The sequence below is a fragment of the Apium graveolens genome, chromosome 4 (assembly GCF_009905375.1).
Source record: "Apium graveolens cultivar Ventura chromosome 4, ASM990537v1, whole genome shotgun sequence".
Taxonomy (NCBI): domain Eukaryota; kingdom Viridiplantae; phylum Streptophyta; class Magnoliopsida; order Apiales; family Apiaceae; genus Apium; species Apium graveolens.
Window position 1 is genome coordinate 7,414,266 of NC_133650.1, and position 19,988 is coordinate 7,434,253.

A 19,988-nucleotide genomic window follows, 5' to 3' on the forward strand; every position below is an offset into this window, starting at 1 on the left:
AAACTTTAGACTGATGAATAGTGACTGTTTATTTAATACGCTTACCGGTTCATAACATGCGATGGTTGACAAATCATATTCCTGTAGCATATCTTAAAAATAGTTGGCGAGTAGAGAGACGTGACCTCTTATATTCAGGTCAATTTAATTATTTGTTAACTTTTATTACTGCACTTCATTTTTATGTGTTTCTTAAATTCAGTATCTCAAACTCTTGCAAAGGAGTGACTACAATACCAGAGTCCAGAGCAATATCAATCATTACAATTGGGAAACTTTAATACAAACAGAGTAAATAAATTTCTATTTTACAATCAGACTCCAAAAGGACAATAAAAGAACACTAGATCACACAGGTTCATGAAGCTTGTCCTATAAATTTGGACTTCATTTTAGGGAAATGACTGCATTTCCACAGACAAGAAATGCAAATTAAAGAAAACTTAGTAAAACAATCTGTGTATTCTGTTCAGAGTTCATCAGCATGAGGGGATGTATGAACATTAGGATTCGTCGAGGAGGTTTTGATGGGATAAGAGGCCTCCATTGCTATGCCACAGATTCCTTCTTTAGCAGATACGCCACGTTGCATCCTTAAGTATCCGTTCTCTCCCCATGCAGATCCCCATGAGTTCTTTACTATCCAGTAGTTGGTTCCATCAGGGTCTGTTCCGTATCCTACAACAGCTACTCCATGATCGAGATCATGTCCACACACCCCGTTAAACACTCCCTGCAATCAAGTCATTGTATGTCAAACTTTGGCATTATTTTCTTTACCATTCCAGTAAAGCAAAAATGAGTAAACAAGATTTTAGTTAAGTCATCATAATTCATAACTACCTTTGAGTATAATTGGAAATCAATGCCACTAGCATCAATAGCGACAGATACAGGCTGGTTAGCTGCTGCCTTCATCAGTGCATTCTCATCATTAGCAGGCACGCTTTCATGCCCATCAATTGAAACTGCTGGAAAATTCACCTGGAAAATAGTCTGTCTTAATATCAAAAACTAAACCTGGTAAATTAGCGATACATGATTATTTCATTTAGTACCTTTGAAAGATCACATGGTCTGTCAATAGCTTGGTAAGGATACTGAATCTCTGTTATAATACCTCCTTTCTTCTTTATAAAGTCAAATGCACCGTCCATCATACCTCCATTGCATCCTTGATTTACTTCAGTGTCACAGTCGACAAGTTCTTGCTCGGACAAAGATACTAATTTATTTGTTCTAATGAAGTTTATTCCTTCAACCCCTACAACTGCTGAAAATGCCCAGCAACTTCCTGTAACATGAATTTTTTTACATATTAAGCATGATCAAAGAAGCAAAGCCTGGTTTATTTCTAATGTGTCGATTGAATTTTGAATCAGATGCTAGATTATTCATTCTGCCACTTAATATAAGCCTGCATTTAAATGGTAAATTTGTGTACCAAATGAAACAGGAAGCATTACTAGCAAGTATATAGAGTGAACAAAAGTTAACTTACCACATTGGCCTTGATCCTTGACATCAGTGACAGCTCCTTTCGCCCTCCAATCAACAGATGGAGGAACGTCGTGAAAGTTCTCATACATGAAGTTTGAATTGCCAAGTCGCTCCCCTTGGAACATACGGTGATGACTAATCTTGGAGCCAGCATAATAGCTTCGGAACTCATAGTTAGTCATATCTGCAAACTTGTTTAATGTGAGCTTATAAGGCTTATCCAACTTGTTAGTGTTGTGAACATGTTTAGCATTCGCTTTAAACACATTAAATCGCTTGTGCTTTTCATTCAGACTCCTGGATACAGAGTGGTGGCTCGTCCACCTCTCGTATAAACCCCAGAATCCTTCTTCTGTCTCCAACTCCTTTTCATGATAATCGAAACTTTGAGCAAGACCAAGAACCAGTGCCAGAGCAAGAGAAACTAGAATAAGCTTCATTTCAATGTGGGCTTTCGTTTCTGGTAAATAACAAGATGAGAAAGTCGAGAGCTTTGAAGGACCTTATGTACTACAATGGTACAAGTGTGATCATATATATAACAGAAATGGACTAGAGGAACCTTATGGGCAAGAAATGAAGTGAGATCATAAAGTTGATGAACATTTGTTATATTGTTAGACCTTTGGTCAAGGCTTTTGCTGCTAGTGAGCTCATTTTGTCCAAGTTCGTTTTTAAAGTGGAACAATCAGGCATGTACTGCATCACCAATGATTCAAATAAGATTTTGGTTTACGTTTTTTGAGGAAGAAATGGGACTATGGGAAGAGTGGGGCAGTTGGAAAACTTCCCACTATTGCTTACAAACATACAATAGATCTTAAATCTGCTAAAATGGGCTAGATTCCAACTTTACAGTTGCTAAAAGTAGGCAGTTGCACAAAGAGATGAAATTAGATCAGCTGTACCTCATTCTTGTACCATACAGTACTAGAATTGTCAAGTGTCTCATAGTTGCATAAAAAGATGCATTCAGATCCTCTGCAACTAATCCATGTCCCATATCTTGGTAAAGTAGGGGTGTTAGGATATGTGACCTGACTCGGTAGCCTGCTCGATCCGAAACTCCAAATTGTCACCCATACATGTACAAGTTACCCTAGATTATTTACCTGCCGCTTAATAAAGGAGAATGGAGAAAATACTCTGTAAAGATATGAGTATAATAAATAATGCATATTATTGAGAATACTATCACTTTGGAGAAAGGAGAAACTGTACAGGTTATAAAACTAAATGCTGATCTCCAAGTCTAAAATAACAGGAGGATTGTTCAATTAGTGAGTAATGGTAGTTCTATCACACCTCGTATGAGAAGTTGCGAATGCACAGAGGTTACAAACATTACATAACATTTCAGAAAAACTAAAAACATTAGAAGAGTAAAAATCACACCCCCACGCGATATAAGTTAATCATCAATTGCATTCACCTATCTTTTGAACCTCCTTTCGGTACTTTCTCAGCTCAACACAGGAGGACAGGTTTGAACTTCCAACAATTCAAGCTGCTTGAATTCTATCCACCCAATCCACACTCCGCCGTGCTCTTTCAAACTGTTTGTCAATACTTTTCCGGGATTTCTCATGGTATTCAACACTCCTACGAGATTTTTCCATTGGTTCAGAAGGTATTTTTAACTTAGCGGCGAACTTATCATTATTATCAAACTTGTATTCGTAAAATTTCAGTTTTTCATTTTTACTAGTGCTCTGTCTACGTTTATCTCTTCTATCAGTGCTTTTTCTTGGAGCTTCAACACAATCTATACTCCTGGCATGTTCAAGCCGCCCATCTACACTATTCCTTGAACTGTTTCGCCTGGACTGAGATTTTTCAACATGAGAGATAAACTTCTTTAAATGCTTGAGATACTCTGGATATAATTCCAAGTTGCAATGACTCCCTCCTTTGAGCCATAATGGTTCATATTTCTCTTGACACAGTGCCCAAAGTTGTCTACCATGAGAGCAATCAACAACTTCATCTGAAGTCCCCTGCAAATAAGCGCATAAAATATGTTCAACTTTAAATAAGTTAATTATCTTCCCATTCGTTTTCTACTGTATTTTGCTTGGAACAGATTATTAATTAATGGAATACAGCAATGCAATAAATTTGAATCATCCACAAAGGATAAAAAATAGATCAAATGTTGATTGGAGGCATAAAGCCAAGCTCAAAACACGCCTATGGTTCTACATGGAGATAAAGAACCTAATGGATACCATGGTTGTTACATCGGTAAGTCGAGTCGAGTCGACCGGGGTGTCCGACAAGTCAAGGCGTGACTAGTCGAGACTAGTCGTAGACTAGTCGGCAAGGTATAAAATTATAAATATATCCAGATATATAAATATATGATATATGTATGTTTTAATCTTCTAACCCCAAACAAGTATTTTTCTTGCAAAGATTGCATTGTACCACAATCTTAATATTCAAATCAGGCAAAAATCCATATTTCCATTGAGGATCATTTCCATTTAGGGTCGTTAAACGGGTCATGGGCAGGATCATTAGTTTGATCAGCCATCTGCCACACCACAATTCACAAGAACAGAGTGTAAGTTTGTGCTACTGACCTAAGTGTGTGCTACTGACCTATTGTGTAAACAGAGTTTAAATGTAAGTGTACATGTTTGTGTATATATAACTATATATACACATGCATGCTTCGACTGGAAAACGATGTAGACGAATAGAGGCAGCTAGAGAATGATAGAGTCGACTGGGCTTTTGTTTTAAAGATATTAGGTTACTTAAAGGGATATTTTTGTAACTGGGCTGTTTGTTTTTTTGGATTTATAAACCAGTCGTTCGACTGGGTCTTCTAGTCGACCTGACTAGTCGACCCAGTCAACCAGTCGAAGCCAAGTCTCCCGAAAGAGTTACAAAACACCAGTCGAAGTTTCGACACGACTAGTCGGGCGAAGTAACAACAATGATGGTTACGCAACGCGGAAACAGGGGTCTCTACCAAGTCTGGAAAATTTGAACACTACCACGTGAGATACGTGATACTCCGTTCGATTCTACAGTTCTTTCCATTCCAAAATTTTGGTAAAATAAGTTGAAAACTTTAAGTCCTTTGCGGGCAATAAACTTCTTAATTTCCTAGTTCCTACCCTAGCCCGAAACCTTTTAGTATAGTAGTATGAAAGATTAGTTACAGAGTTGTGAACCATATAGTATACCACCAGCTTATTTGGTGTGTAACATGCTATACTGTTTCCCTTCACTATATTCTGTTTATAGCTAAGCGCTGCTTATTTTGATATCAAACCGCTTATGCATCACACATATTAGTATTCAATCTGTTTTTTTTACAATTACTATTCAATCTGTTTTTATTATTATTTCTTTGTTTTTGTGTTTCCATTTCATGAATTGATGACTAGCCCAAGTCATGACCACTCCTGAAATAAACCAGGAACCTAAAAAATCTAGCATTAGCCCAAGGAAATTAAAATCTTCCTTGACAGAACTAACTAGTAAGCCACATGGTAGGAAATAATGATAACTAGTTTTGATAGATATCAACAAGATAGCCAAGTTCACCAAAGCAAGATCTACAGCTAGAAAATATTGCAGATGTTAACTTTGGAAATTCCTGAAACAGACTCCATTTACAGCCCAAAAAATATAAGAATGCCTAAGGAATTTAAACTACTCCCTCAGTCCCTTCCAATTGTTTACATTTCTCAGGAAGTGTGAAGTGTCTGACACGCATTTTAAGGTGCATAAAAAGTATATTTATGTAACTTATTTTTACAATTTTCTTTTTCTGAATAAAAGTTAAATGTTTTAATTTTTATTCAGAAAAAAAAATTGTAAAAAAAATTACAGAACTATACGTAATATGCACCTTAAAATGTGTGTCGAACACTCTCTAAAAAATGTAAACAATTGAAAGAGACGGAGGGAGTATTTTTTTGACAAAATTGATCATGTATGTAACACATCCCACATTTTTAAACAGTTTCTGTTTGACACTTTTGGTTTCATTGTACCAGAAGTTATGGAGCCTCTCAAAAGAGTCCAAAAGTCATGCATAGTGATTTTATGACTCCTAGGTCTATGCAGTCTTTGAGGGGATTGAATTTGTCATCCTGAAACGGCTAGCAAAACAGCTTGACACTGGCTTTCCTTCAATTGGTGTAATCATCTTCCTTTTATAATTTAATATATACTTGTACTCGGTATGTTAAAAAAATAGTTTATAACCAATCTAATAAAGTATCCAAATAATTTAAAATAACTGGAAGGAATTTATGTAGCAGGTCTATCAGAGAGGCTATTTTTGTTGAGACTACTAGAAAATAAAAAACTAAAAAACAAATTGACAGTCCTTATTCAGTTGCACGATGCAAGATAATATAATCTGAACTTACATGAACGACTAGAATAGCACAGGTCACCAAAGGGATTTTGTCGATGTTCTGCAACAAAATGTGAGATGACATTCAGATGTGAAATAAACACAGCTAATATACAAGTCAAAATTTTAGCCTAAAAAATCACCTTATAGATGTCAAACCAGTATGTTCGTTTGACAGGATACATGACCCGTAAACCTGATAATATAGCACTGTGCAGAACGACTGCTCTCAGCTGAGGTAAACGAGCTGCCAGATCCAAAGTAGGTCCACTTCCAACAGATTGGCCGTAGAGTATTATGTCTTCCTGCTTAGCGCCATAGTTCTCCTTGAGACACTTATAAGCAGCTTCAATGTCTGCATAAGTGTTTTGTTCGCTTGGCTGCAACAGCAACACATGTTAAGATTTCTATGATCTGGTCTTGGGTAATTCAAACACATGTCTTGCTAATAATAGTACTGATTACTGATAATTATCTATCACCTTCCCAGTTGATCGCCCATAGCCACAATAGTCGTACCTGCATCATTTAAAACGAGATTAAGACCCCATCTGCAGATGCTGGTTAAAAGAGTACATCGAGAAACCATATAATGTTGCAAGGTAAAAAAACACTTGATCAAACAAATTCTAATCCTGGGGTGCATATAAAATTAAAATCAAGTGAATCCCTAAAGAAGTCAGGTCAGTCAATGCACCTATTGCCCTCAATGTGAAACTTGAATGCAATTCTATTGCCCTCTACATGTTCATCTCGGATAACGTCTCAATGTGAAACTTGAATGCAATTCTATTGCCCTCCTCCAAGATCTTATTAGGTAGCGCACATAGTGTTGGTTGGATTTTAAAAGTGACGTACGATTTGCCAAGACACATTTTAAACAATTTCTCCAACATTCATATCATCTGTAAGGTCACGTATTTGTGGATCACCATACAATCTTCATGTGAAAAAAGATGCAAAGTTTGGTTTCACAGTAAAAGAAATAATACAAATTTTACTTCTAAAAGAGAAGAGGTCAATCAGATCATATATCTTTATTACTCCCACTCAATCCAAAGCCCACGGCATTAAAAAGAATATCATCAGGAACCCATTCTTTGAACAACATTGATCATATTATCTAAAGTATTTTCCTTCTCTTAGGTAGTAAATGCATGAGGATTCAAACTCCAGACTTCTCCTAAACCCGAGCTAAACGTGATTAATCGGATCATAATTTATTACATTCACAAACTCCCTTGTACAAAATGTCACTACCACTCTTGCACTACACACTTACCAATCAAACAAACTAAAAACAGAACTTACAACATTTAATCTCATTTTATCAAAATTCACATATTAATATTATCAAGCAATCAGCAAGAAAGTAACCTCCTTTTTTTATCTAAAAAACCAAGAACCAACAATTCACTACAATTACAGGCTTATACATATACAGATAAAAGGAGAGAGAGAGAGAGAGAGAGAGAGAGAGAGAGAGAGAGAGAGAGAGGGAGAGAGAGAGTGAGGGAGGGAGGGCGAAAGCGGGAGAGAGAGAGAGAGAGAGAGAGAGGCAGGGAGAGGGACAGAGAGAGAGAGAGAGAGGCAGGGAGAGGGACAGAGAGAGAGAGGGGGAGAGGGGGAGAGAGAGAGAGAGAGAGAGAGAGAGACTGACCCCATAAGATTAACCCTCAAATGAATACTCAATTCAATAAAAAGCTCATACATTTGGCCAATATCAGCAGCATTCCCATGAGAATAGAGCAAAGTAGAAGTAGCCATAGGATACCTCACATACATTGCCACAATCTCATTACCTCTCCGTGTAGGCAGCTTCAAAACATCCACATTTTCACGGTGAGGAAAAGGGTCCAACAATAACAACCCAGTAAACTCATCTTTCACCACTTTGTATGAAGGCGGGGTTGGTGGAAAAAATGCAAACTTTGCAGCCATTGATGACGTCACCCCACCCATCACTCTTCACCAACACAAGTCTTCCCACTCTATGAATATATGTATGTGTGTATGTATTGATTGTGGATATAAGTTTGGCTGTAGTTATCACACCCCCACCGCAGAGAGAGAGAGAGGAGAGGAGAGAGATGAGTTCGTGTGTGTGCGTGTGTGGACAGCGCAATGTTTTGAGAAGAGTAAAACACACACTACTTTGAGATATGTGTGTGGACACAGATTAATAAATGGGGTGTGTTTGCCTTACTTTACTTTACGTTGTACTGCTTCTCCAGGTTACCGGTTATTTAACTTTTAAAAGTCCGGGACGATTCCCGTTTATTCCGAAAATTTATAAAAATAGATAATATCGAATATGATCCGAAACAATTTATAAAGATTAAACTCGAAAATCATGTGATTAAATTAAAATCAAAACTGATCTTAATAGAAAATTATATTCACTTAAATATTTATTTCCATTATTATACTCTCTTAGGTATCCGAATTAGTTCTCGAATTTGTTCAAATGCAAAATCATATTATTTGACACATTTAATTAGTAAATCAATATGTATACATGTCCAGTTTCATCTTATCTTGTTAGTAGTAAAATTACCCCATATTTATGTTACACGTAATTATTTTGATAATTAATTTGAAGTACTTAATAATTTTTAAATTTTTTATGCTATTTTGTAAACTGTAAATAGACCTACCTATAAATCCAAATATATGAAATCGAAAGTCAGAATAAGTAAAATTATTTAAAATTCTTTTATTCAAAATTGCTATTTAATTTTACTCATTTTCTTGGATAACAATTCAAAACTAATTTTATTTTTCTGCTAATACTCAATAATTAACTTTTATAAGTTAGGTTGGGGTTAAAAAGTCACAATTTTGAATCACTTCGGGTTCTGAGTCAATATTATTTAAAATTATATGATTTTTTTAATAACACGTTATTTTGGATCACTTCAAATTGTGTTTAACATGTTCGAATTGGCTTTTAGTTTTAAACTTTATTCAATAAATTAAATTACATTTGAAATTAACGTTATTGTTGGTTTTAAATTTTCTTAATTCCCATCTATTTACGACTTTACGTTACCAAAACATGAAGAATGGCATAAGTACCCAAGAAATTAACCAATGTTTAGACATCGCCATAATCGGAAACTTGATGATAATAATGAGTGCAATACATAGCAAGAAAAATCTGCATCTTTTGGTTGTTTTTAGTTTTTAAGGTTAGTAATGAAAATTACAAGGAAACAAATAGTGTTAATGACAGGTTATAGTCGGTAATTTCAAAGGAACAAAATGGGAACATGATTTGGCAATTTTAAATTAACAGTGGGGGCATACGCATACCCCTCCCACGTGAAGCCCCGGAAAATAGAAGGGGGTTATGTTGGTTTACTCGCCGACAATCCTCTCCCATGATCCGGAATGTCCTTCCTACTTATTTATGCAGTGAGTTTCCGTTCTAATTTAGTTGTTCACTTTAATTTTTACACGTCATTTAAGATGTATTGATCGCATATTCACTAATTATTTTTCAAATTATTTTTTTTAAGTAAAAATTTTAAATTTTAAATTTTAAATTTTTTTATATTAACAAAATTTTAAAATAATCAAACAATATATGCGGTCAAGTTTTATAAACGGGAATTAGAAGAAATAAAAGGGAAAAAAATGCCCGTTTAATTTTTACTAATCATTTAAAATGCATTGATCGCATATGTTGGTTAATCATTTCTCAAATCATCTTTCTTAAATAAAATTTTAAAGTTTAAATTTTATTTTATAAACAAAAATTTAAAAATAATTAAAAATATATGCGGTCAAGTTTTAAATTTTATTTTATAAACAAAAATTTAAAAATAATTAAAAATTCAGATTTTCCAGAATATGTCTACTACCTTTTGAAAGCACTTTATGGGTTGAAACAAGCACCTAGAGCCTGGTATGATACTTTGTCAAAGTTTCTCTTAGAAAATCACTTCACAATACGTACTGTTGATAAAACTTTATTCTTTAGAAATATTAATGGCTCTAGTATACTTGTTCAAATTTATGTAGATGACATTATATTTGTCTCTACAGATGAAAAACTTTGCAAAAAGTTTGTCAAATTGATGCAAAGTAAGTATAAATTGAGCATGATGGGAGAACTAACTTACTTTCTTTGTTTACAAGTTAAGCAAGTTAGTGATGGAATATTCATTAGTCAAACCAAATACATTTATGATCTTCTAAAGAAGTTTGATCAAATGGATTGCACATCTGCAAAAACTCCCATGGCCACTGCAACTAAACTTGAATTAAACACTACTGAAAAGTCTGTGGATATTTCAAGCTATAGAGGCACGGTTGGCTCACTTTTGTACTTAACATCTAGTAGGCCAGATATAATGTTCGCTACTTGTCTTTATGCTAGATTTCAGGCTGATCCTAGAGAATCTCACTTAGTAGCTATTAAGAGAATTTTCAGATACCTCAAAAGAACACCAAAACTTGGCATTTGGTACCCTAGAGATTCTGGTTTTGATCTAACTGGTTATTTAGATGTAAATTATGCAGGTTGTAAAATTGATAGAAAATTACAACAGGAACCTGTCAATTTCTAGGAAATAAGCTTGTGTCCTGGTTCAGTAAAAAACAAAATTCAGTTTCTAAATCTACAGCTGAAGCTGAATATATTGCTGCTGGCAGTTGCTGTGTATAGATTTTATGGATGAAGAACCAATTGTTGGACTGTGGTCTGTAAGTGGACAGAATTCCTATTTTATGTGATAACACAAGTGCAATTGCCATCACTGAAAATCCAGTACAACATTCAAGAACAAAGCACATAGACATCAAGTACCACATCATTAAGGAATATGTGATGAATGGTACTGTGGAACTTCATTTTGTTCCAAGTGAAAAGCAGCTTGCAGATATATTTACCAAGCCACTTGATGAATCCACCTTTTCTAGGTTGGTAAATGAGTTAGGTATGCTTAATTATTCTTGAATCCTTTCTGATAATTTTGTAAGCTATGGTGCAGCCAGAAACTTAATTGATTTTTCTATTTTAGATGAAATTTTGGCCAAGTCAAAATTTACATCTCGACGGATGCTCATTATCCATCGAGTTTGATCATCTGTCGGAATAGAATATTTTAATAAAAATCAATTACTTTTTTGGATTATTTTATACCCGACGGATAACTATTTTATCCTCATTCGTCGAATTGTCTATATCTTAGCTGTTAAAAATACTGAACATTATCCATCGGATATAGTTACAGTCTATAAAGGATCTACCCCTTCTAGTGTAGGAAGAGAATGTTCAATGTTGATCCACTTATGTTAGTTCAGGAATCTCTGGCCAGAGTGAATGAAATTAGAAAGGAGTTTCTAATTTACATTAAATAGAACTAAGCATAGTGAATGTGAAAGCAAGTGATTAAATAAGATAGGCTTGATACAAGTTCTATGCCTTGTATTTAATCGTGACATTGCAGGGTAGAAGGAATTAATTGTACAGTAACTACTCACTGAATAGGTTCTTGGTATTCTAAGCAGTGAATTCGTATTATCCGGATTGTCGCGATATGCTGAGAAGTATCCCACACGATGTAGAATAAATATGATTAATTAATTAATCATATTTAATGAATTAGAGAATTTATATAAATAATGATAAAATAGTTTTATTATCAATATTAAGCCGGTAGTAGAAATAAATAATAATAAAACTATTTTATCATTATTTATATAAATTCTCTAATTCATTAAATATGATTAATTAATTAATCATATTTATTCTACATCGTGTGGGATACTTCTCAGCATATCGCGACAATCCGGATAATACGAATTCACTGCTTAGAATACCAAGAACCTATTCAGTGAGTAGTTATTGTACAATTAATTCCTTCTACCCTGCAATGTCACGATTAAATACAAGGCATAGAACTTGTATCAAGCCTATCTTATTTAATCACTTGCTTTCACATTCACTATGCTTAGTTCTATTTAATGTAAATTAGAAACTCCTTTCTAATTTCATTCACTCTGGTCAGAGATTCCTGAACTAACATAAGTGGATCAGCATTGGACATTCTCTTCCTACACTAGAAGGGGTAGATCCTTTATTGATCATACACTAGAAGGGGTAGATTCCTTATCCTTTTAGGTCCCCTTGAGGCCAATCTACACGTCATTAATCAAATTATCTTTTAGTTTAATTTTTACACGTCATTTAAGATGCATTGATCGCATATGTTGGTTAATCATTTCTCAAATCATCTTTCTTAAATAAAATTTTAAAGTTTAAATTTTATTTTATAAACAAAAATTTAAAAATAATTAAAAATATATGCGGTCAAGTTTTATAAACGAGAATCGGAAAGAAACAAAAGGGAAAAAAAGAATGGGGTGAGAGAGGCTCGAACTCTCGACCTCAGGATTACTCGCATATGCTATGAGACCTACGCGCTAGCCAACTGCGCCACCACCCCCTGTTGTTTAAATCTCTAGTTTTCATTATATAAACAAATCAAATCAAACTGAAGCAAATAAAAGCAGGAACTAGAATCTTGTGAGTTGCCAAGATGCTATTGAGCAACTTATCTTTGTTAAGATAGACTGATGGACAATGAAGTGCTAACAGTTTCCTTTTTCTCTTTATGATGATAAAGAACAATAGGCAAATGACAATGGTGGACACCAATTTGCCATCATTTTAGGGTATAATGACCTCAAATGCATGCCACATGCCTACATTTCTTTCAGGAGCATCTGCAGCATCCCTGGACACCATTTTTTTAACGTTAGGTCCAGTTGCTTTTACCTTTTCAAATGCATGCTTCATTTTGTTACTATATTCGAGTCGAGCTCAAGCCGAATTTTATTCATAAACGAGTCTAGCTGCCAAAACTCAAATCGGTCGAGTTTACTTATTGAACAATAATCTTCCTTTTAGACGAATCCAAGTTGAGCCGAGCTTGCTTGGAATCACATCATTTTTTTTTCTAATTGTGCTTAGGCCAACTCCAAGAGTGGCCTAAAGGTCCAAATTTGGACCGATTATTCACCCAATAGTGGCCTAAATCTCGGTCCAAATTTGGACCGAGATTAAAATAATAGTTTTTAATATATTTCTTTCAGTTTATTTTATAAAGTTTTGATTTCGGGTATTTATAAATGCAATTAACCGATATTAGGATTTTATTATCATTCATTTAAATAATAATTTAAATTAAAAATATTTAAACGTAATTAAATAAATATCATTGCATTTCTTGAATTCAAATTACGAATACATTCAAACATTAAAATAAAGATTACAACACATAAAACTTAATTTAAAACACAACATAAATGAAAATTAGAAATAAGGAGGCTCATATTGCGCTTCGAAATACACTAATTGAGCATTTGTGGGAAGAAATACTAATTCTTAGTTAACGATGTTTTAAGATTTAATTAATATTTGTACTTTTCTTATTTGAATGTAATGTTTTATTAATGGTTTTATTATAAAAATTATAACTAAATGTGTTTACTATTTTTCATATATATTTGAAATTTAATTAGAATTCTATTATTCATTTATTAACAATTTTAAAATAAAACAAGTAATTAATAATAAAAAAAATATAAAGATAATATCTTACATCATACAAAAATAATATATTTATTATTATAAGACCTTAAAATAATTAAATAAACATTTTGAAATTTGGACCGAAATTTAGACCAAAGTGTTAGAGTTGGAGAGGGGTTCCGTTCGGTCCAAATTTGGACCAAACTCTTGGACCTGTACTTGACAGCGCAACTAGTACTCTAGTACAAGTTAATTTTAGGGAAATGATATTTTCCGAGCAACTTTTTAATTTCCGGGTAACTGCCAAAAATGTTGGCAAAGCAACTGAGAACACAAATGTTGCAAAGCAACATTATTCTGTTTCAAGTTTGATGAAGCAGCCGCGAAAGCAGCTATAATACTAGCTCTTGTTTCATCAATTTATTGCATCAGTAAACAATCAACTGCATTTTGTTGAATAGTTATTACAAATTTATTTGCTTGGTATTTCAGATCACTTGTTGTCTGAAAACCAAAGTTGTCACCAAGTATCAACATAAAAGGACTAGTAATACTGCAAGAACTCATGAGAAATGCGGTTTGGCAACCACAATCAGATGAGCTATTCTGTGCATTGAGATGCCAAAAAGTTCCGTCATATCAAGATCACTAGCTTGGATCCCAGAGGGAAGTTCCCAATCAAAACTGTGAAGAAGTTGAGCCAGTGCAAGTTCAACAACTGACGTTCCGAAACCAATAGCTGGACAACCTCTTCTACCAGCACCAAAAGGCAGTAACTCAAAATCTTGCCCCTTAAAATCAATACTGCTATTCATAAATCTCTCTGGATTAAAGCTCTCTGGATTTTCCCAAGATATTGGATCCCTTCCTATAGCCCAAGCATTAACATAAAAACGTGTTTTTGCAGGGATATCATATCCATCAATTGTAACATCTTCCATGGACTCTCTTGGGACTAATACAGGCACTGGAGCATGGAGTCGAAATATCTCCTTAATAATAGCTCTCATGTAGTGCAACTCAGGTAAATCGCTCTCTAACACGACTCTTCTTTCTCCAACAACTTGTCGTACTTCAGCTTGTGCTTTCTCCATGATTTGAGGGTTAATTATTAGCTCTGTCATTCCCCAATCTAAGGTTATGAATGTTGTATCGGTTCCTGCTGCAAACATATCCTGCAATGACAACATGTACATGGGTCTTTTTGAAGAACTGATGCAGATTTTGTACTTGATATATTTGTAAAAGTGTAAAAATACTTGTTGCTTGAAAACTCTCTTTTTTTCCTTAATGTAATATAATAAGAACTGAAAAGTGCTTGTAGATGATCTATTGATGCTATAATGGGAAGGCTCCTAAACTATCGTGAGTTTGAGTTCTCCTCTCAAAATCGTCTCCACGAAATTCTAAAATTCTAATGCATTGAAAAATATGTGATGTATAGAATTAGAAAACCAGAGGCAAGGGAAATGCTACTAACCAACATAATGGCTTTTAGATTATCCGTGGTGAGAGGCAACTCGGTGTCCTGGTTCTTCTGTATTTCCAGTAAGATATCAATCAGGTCTTTGAACTCTCCTTTATCTTCATTAGGATTCAGATGTTCCTTCAGGACCTCATCAAAAAATTGGTCAAAGCGCTTGAAGGTATTTTGAAGTTTTGACTTCATGCCATTAAGAGTGTAAATAAACTCCATTGAAGGGAAGAAATCTCCCAAGTTAAATCCTCCAAGCAAAACTTGATAATCCTCCAGCATCTTCTGGAACCCAAGTCGATCATAATCCCCTCCTCTCGAGTAGTCCCTTCCTAACACAATTCTGCAGAGTACATCATTTGCATAAAGTCCAAGCATCTTGGTTAAATTTGTAGTGTTGGGATATGATTCCGCAACTCTACTCACAAGTCGAGCAACCTCTTCTTGTCTTACAAAACTATAAGACTGAACTCGTTTTACACTTAGTAACTCAAGTATGCAAATCTTCCTTATGTGTCTCCAGTAGGCACCATAAGGAGAGAAAACAACATTAGTGCAGTCATAGAAAAGGTGTTTTGCTGAGTATATTTGAGGCCGGCTTGAAAGTGCAAGATCATGGGTTTTCAACACTTCTCTGGCCAACCTAGCTGATGATACCACCACCGTCGGAACCTCCCCGAGCTGCAAATAAATGATTGGACCATACTTCTTGGCTAGCTGCAGAAGAGATAAGTGAGGCATTGTTCCAAGTTGATGGAGGTTACCTATTATAGGCAGCTTAGGAGGGCTTGGTGGGAGATTGAGACTTCTTTTTCTTCTCTTCTCCTTCGAAAGAAAGTATCGTAAGGTTATAAAAACCAGCAGTGCAACAAACAAGGAGGGAAGGAAGTGTCCACTTAGCCATTGAAGGGGAGCCATTGAACTCACTCCTAAGGTTAGAAGTCTACTCTCCGGCCCAAGTCCTTTAAATTTGGTTGAATAGCTTGCCTGTTACATGATTCGTCTAGTACTTATCTGATCTGTGATCTCATTATAACATGCGAGGCAAATCATCTAGACTGCTATTTTTGGATTCGGAAACATACTTGGTATGTCTGGAAGTAGCGTTAGCTTTTGAGCAAGGTAAGATGTACGCAATTTATTAAGTTTATTATAAGTTCAGCTACAATATTACGCAACTAAACTCTGTCCTATACCATATTATTAAAGCAGAAAAAAAAATTATTTAACTCATTACCGACCAAAGATCTACAATTTATTTGTTGGACTGTGATTCTGTGGTTGAAGTTTGTGCCACATATTTGGTTGTTTGTCATGTTTTTCTTTCTTATCTCTCGGGTGAAGTCATGGAGGTTGCTTTCACCTTATCGTGTTCCTTTGGCAGATCTTTCTCTCTTATTTTTTTTCCAAGTTGTGAGATCTCTCTCTCTCTCACTCTCTCTGGCGAGATCTCTTTGATATGGAACATGTGACATATATCCTTGGTGTTCTTTGTTTCTTTACCTACACTCATAGTAATGTGAGCATGGAGTATACAATATATTAGCTTAAACCTATATCTTTATTTGCTCTAACAAATAGTACTAATATACTCGAGATTGTAAATTCACCACTTCATTCCATCAGGACTCGGGAAGTTTCCTGTAAAGTTGTGCAGAATATTTGCTAACACAAGCTCTCGAAGATTGTAAATTCACCACTTCATTCCATCAGGACTCGGGAAGTTTCCTGTAAAGTTGTGCAGAATATTTGCTAACACAAGCTCTCGAAGATTGTAAATTCACCACTTCATTCCATCAGGACTCGGGAAGTTTCCTGTAAAGTTGTGCAGAATATTTGCTAACACAAGCTCTCGAAGATTGTAAATTCACCACTTCATTCCATCAGGACTCGGGAAGTTTCCTGTAAACTTGTGCAGAATATTTGCTAACACAAGCTCTCGAGTAACCAGTTGCTTGAAGGTGTAGACCTTAAGGTGTTAGAGTGACTGGTTCCTTGACACAAACGCATCACTGGACATGCCAAAAGTTTTTCCTTCCAGCTCCAAATGGAATCTGAACACAAGTCTTGGCCTTAAAATTTAATGTTTGGTTCAATATCAAGAAACAAGAATTATGTTGGCATACTGTTCAAATTTTTATGCCCGAACAATAGAAAGAAGTTAGGCTAAGTCCAAATGTTTTATTTCGGCATGTCGATCAAAATTACAAATTTTGAAGTGGAAGTATAAAAAGGTGATAGTTGCAGAGTTTAGAAAATTAGAGAGTTCGTCCAACAGGAGACGACATTCGTGCCATGTATAGTGTGCATTGTTGAGGCGTTTAGCCCCGAATCTATTGTCACTTTTGTGTTAACGTTCAGGACAGTGGCAAGGCAACTAGTACAAATCTATTTGGAAAATGTCAATAGAAATAAAGATTGTGAAAGGCATTGATATGAACGTATCATCAGTTTTATAAAGCGTGAAAGTTTACCAATAATGACCCTTAATCTCACAATTTTGTGGTGAATGGCCCAAATACTCACAAGTTGGAGAAGATGGCCTTAAGTATCACAGATTAACGCAATAAATAAATTCGTTTATGATTTCTATACAAGTGTTTCTCAGCTCGGCTGGTTTGAAGTTTGCGCAAGTGTGGAGACGGGGGATCGAATCTCCTTGCCCCATTTTATTTTATAAAAACACATTTAATACTTGCAAAATACGCATTTAATACTTGCGTTACCTGCAGAAACGAATATAAATGATGCGGTTTCACCTGCTTATATCACCCCCGTAAACGCAATAGAAACTTGTGTGGGTAATTCAGGAAAAAAACGCAAGAAAAAGTTGCGTTTCTGAGTAATAGAAAGGGCCAATTTCCTGCTTCTGTGAGATTTTGGGCCTTCTCTCTTCAAATTGTGATACTAACGGCCATCACCCAAAGTTTACCAGGGTTGTTTACTAATAGAGTCAAGCGAAATTTTGACCGAACAGATTTTTTTTTAAATCAAGCAGAGCCAAGCTTTCTTATCGAACAAAAATCGTGTTTGAGCTCGAACTCGTTAACTAACGAGCCGAACACGAGTTTGTTCGCGAACAAAAATGAGCCGAACCGAGCCAAAAAAATCAGATCAACCGCTATTTGACTGTGAAATTAGCATATCAAATAAAAAAATTAAAACTTTGGTTATATAACTAAATATATACGGCTGGATCGATAAAAAATATGTTTAAAAAATTTAAAAAACCAATTCATGACTAAACACTAGTTAGCAGTACTAGTCAAACTGATGATTAACTATTAAAATAGTAAACCACGTAAAATTATTTTGATCTGAAACTTTGGTTATATCACTAAAATATATATATTTCATGACATTCATATGGTTGGATCGATGAGAAATATTTTTAAATAAGTCGAGACACCAATACAGGACTAAATACTAGTTATTGGTGCTACTCAACCTAATGTTTGACGGTTAAAATAGCTTTTGAAACTTTGGTTATATGAATAAAATATATATTTTATGATATCCATACGGTTGGATCGATCGAAAATATTTTAAAAAAATTTGAAACAACAATTTTGGACTAAACACTAGTTAGCGGTACTAGTCAAACTAATACTTGACTGTTAAAATAACAAACGAATATAATTATTTCGATATGAAGTTTTGATTATAGCAATACAATATATATTTTATGACATACATATGGTTGGATCGATGAGAAATATTTTTAAATAAGTTGAGACCAACCCAGGAGTAAACACTAGTTACTAGTACTAATCAAACTAATGTTTGACTGTATCTGAATCCATAGAAAGTATTTTTAAAGAAAATGAAACAATAAATTAGGAATAAAACATTAATTAGCGGTACTAGTCAAACTAATACTTGATTATTAAAATAGAAAATCGGATAAAATTGTTTTGATTTAAAATTTTGGTTATTTTATTAAAATATATATTTTATGGCATCCATACATTTGGATCGATGGAAAATATATTTAAAAAATTCGTAATTAAAATATAATTATGAAGTCGAATTTTAAAATTAAAAATTAAAATAAAAAATCTCTAAATCATGTCACAATATAGCGCATATGGTATGCAAAATGATCGTTGAAAGATGAAAAAAATACAGTGAAGTCAGATTTTTTTAGAAAAAATCATACCATTTGACCGAAAAAATCAAACTAAATTATTTAAATAACTAAACCCCTTTCTTGTTTAGCCTAACAAATATTAACCCACTTTCTTGGCCCAACCCAAACCATAATCCAAGTGACTAATCCTAAATTTTTAAATTCTAAATCCCTGAAACTAAATGCTCGATCCCGCCTTATCTTTTCATCTCTTTAAACATCAATCTAAATTTCTATTCCTGTCAAAACATGAAATCGTATTTACAATCTAGTAATGGATCCTTACAGAAATAAGAGCCTTATTGAAATAATCCCTGAAAATGCTGAATTTGAACCATTAAGAAGTCTATGTGAAGAAAGTCTTAGTGATGAATCTGAAAGTCTTGGTCATGAATCTAATAAGGAGAAACCTCAACAGCCTGAACAAGAGGAAGTTTCAAGAAAAAAAAAAGTGCAGCCCTTGATAGTCAAGAATCTAATCAAGGGAAACTTTATCAGAAGCAACAAATAAGGAAGAAATCTCATTGTTGGTCGCACTTGGATATTATTGTAAAGAATAACCAGGAGTTTGCGAAATATAAATTTTGGAAAAAAATATATGATAAAGAGTAGCACAGGATGCAGAACGACATTGAAAAGGCACGTGTATAAATGTTTGGCTTTGCACGGACGAACAAATCAATCAGTCCTTCAGCTTCAACCGAGCGGTTCAAAATCTTCAGAGGTAGCAATAGGTAATTTTAATTATGATCATGTTGAGATTAGAGAAATTATTTCTCATTATGTTTTGGTAAATAAGTTACTATTTAGGCACGTAGAAAGTTATATGTTTAATTTGGTAATGAAAACTGCTACTCCGTTTTGGCAAAAAAATAGGAGGCAAATGGTGAAAAAGGATTGTATCAGTACTTTTGAATTTAAAAGAAATAAATTAAGAGAAACTCTCAAATGAGTTAGAAAG

General features: G+C 34.4%; 3 protein-coding genes and 1 non-coding gene across 4 annotated transcripts; all 4 read right to left on the reverse strand.

The window, feature by feature from the left end:
- Nucleotides 1–249: 249 nt before the first annotated feature.
- Nucleotides 250–2,385, reverse strand: LOC141717630 (vignain-like). Its single transcript, XM_074519782.1, has 4 exons — nt 1,502–2,385; nt 1,059–1,294; nt 844–984; nt 250–733 (listed from the first exon to the last, which is right to left on the reverse strand). Exons 1-4 carry the CDS (start codon nt 1,938–1,940, stop codon nt 470–472), a joined length of 1,080 nt encoding a protein of 359 aa, XP_074375883.1. The 5' UTR covers nt 1,941–2,385; the 3' UTR covers nt 250–469.
- Nucleotides 2,386–2,661: 276 nt separating this feature from the next.
- LOC141717632 (uncharacterized) lies at nt 2,662–8,039 on the reverse strand. Its single transcript, XM_074519784.1, has 5 exons — nt 7,542–8,039; nt 6,364–6,400; nt 6,025–6,261; nt 5,895–5,942; nt 2,662–3,497 (listed from the first exon to the last, which is right to left on the reverse strand). The coding sequence occupies exons 1-5, from the start codon at nt 7,841–7,843 to the stop codon at nt 3,003–3,005; spliced, it is 1,119 nt and encodes a 372-aa protein (XP_074375885.1). The 5' UTR covers nt 7,844–8,039; the 3' UTR covers nt 2,662–3,002.
- Nucleotides 8,040–12,249: 4,210 nt separating this feature from the next.
- Nucleotides 12,250–12,336, reverse strand: TRNAM-CAU (transfer RNA methionine (anticodon CAU)). The gene is given in 2 exon segments: nt 12,250–12,285; nt 12,299–12,336. It is a non-coding gene; the product is annotated as a tRNA-Met (tRNA).
- A 1,363-nt stretch (nt 12,337–13,699) lies between these two features.
- Nucleotides 13,700–15,988, reverse strand: LOC141717633 (cytochrome P450 71AP13-like). The gene is made up of 2 exons (XM_074519785.1): nt 14,905–15,988; nt 13,700–14,599 (listed from the first exon to the last, which is right to left on the reverse strand). The coding sequence occupies exons 1-2, from the start codon at nt 15,814–15,816 to the stop codon at nt 13,988–13,990; spliced, it is 1,524 nt and encodes a 507-aa protein (XP_074375886.1). The 5' UTR covers nt 15,817–15,988; the 3' UTR covers nt 13,700–13,987.
- Between the last annotated feature and the right edge of the window lie 4,000 nt (nt 15,989–19,988).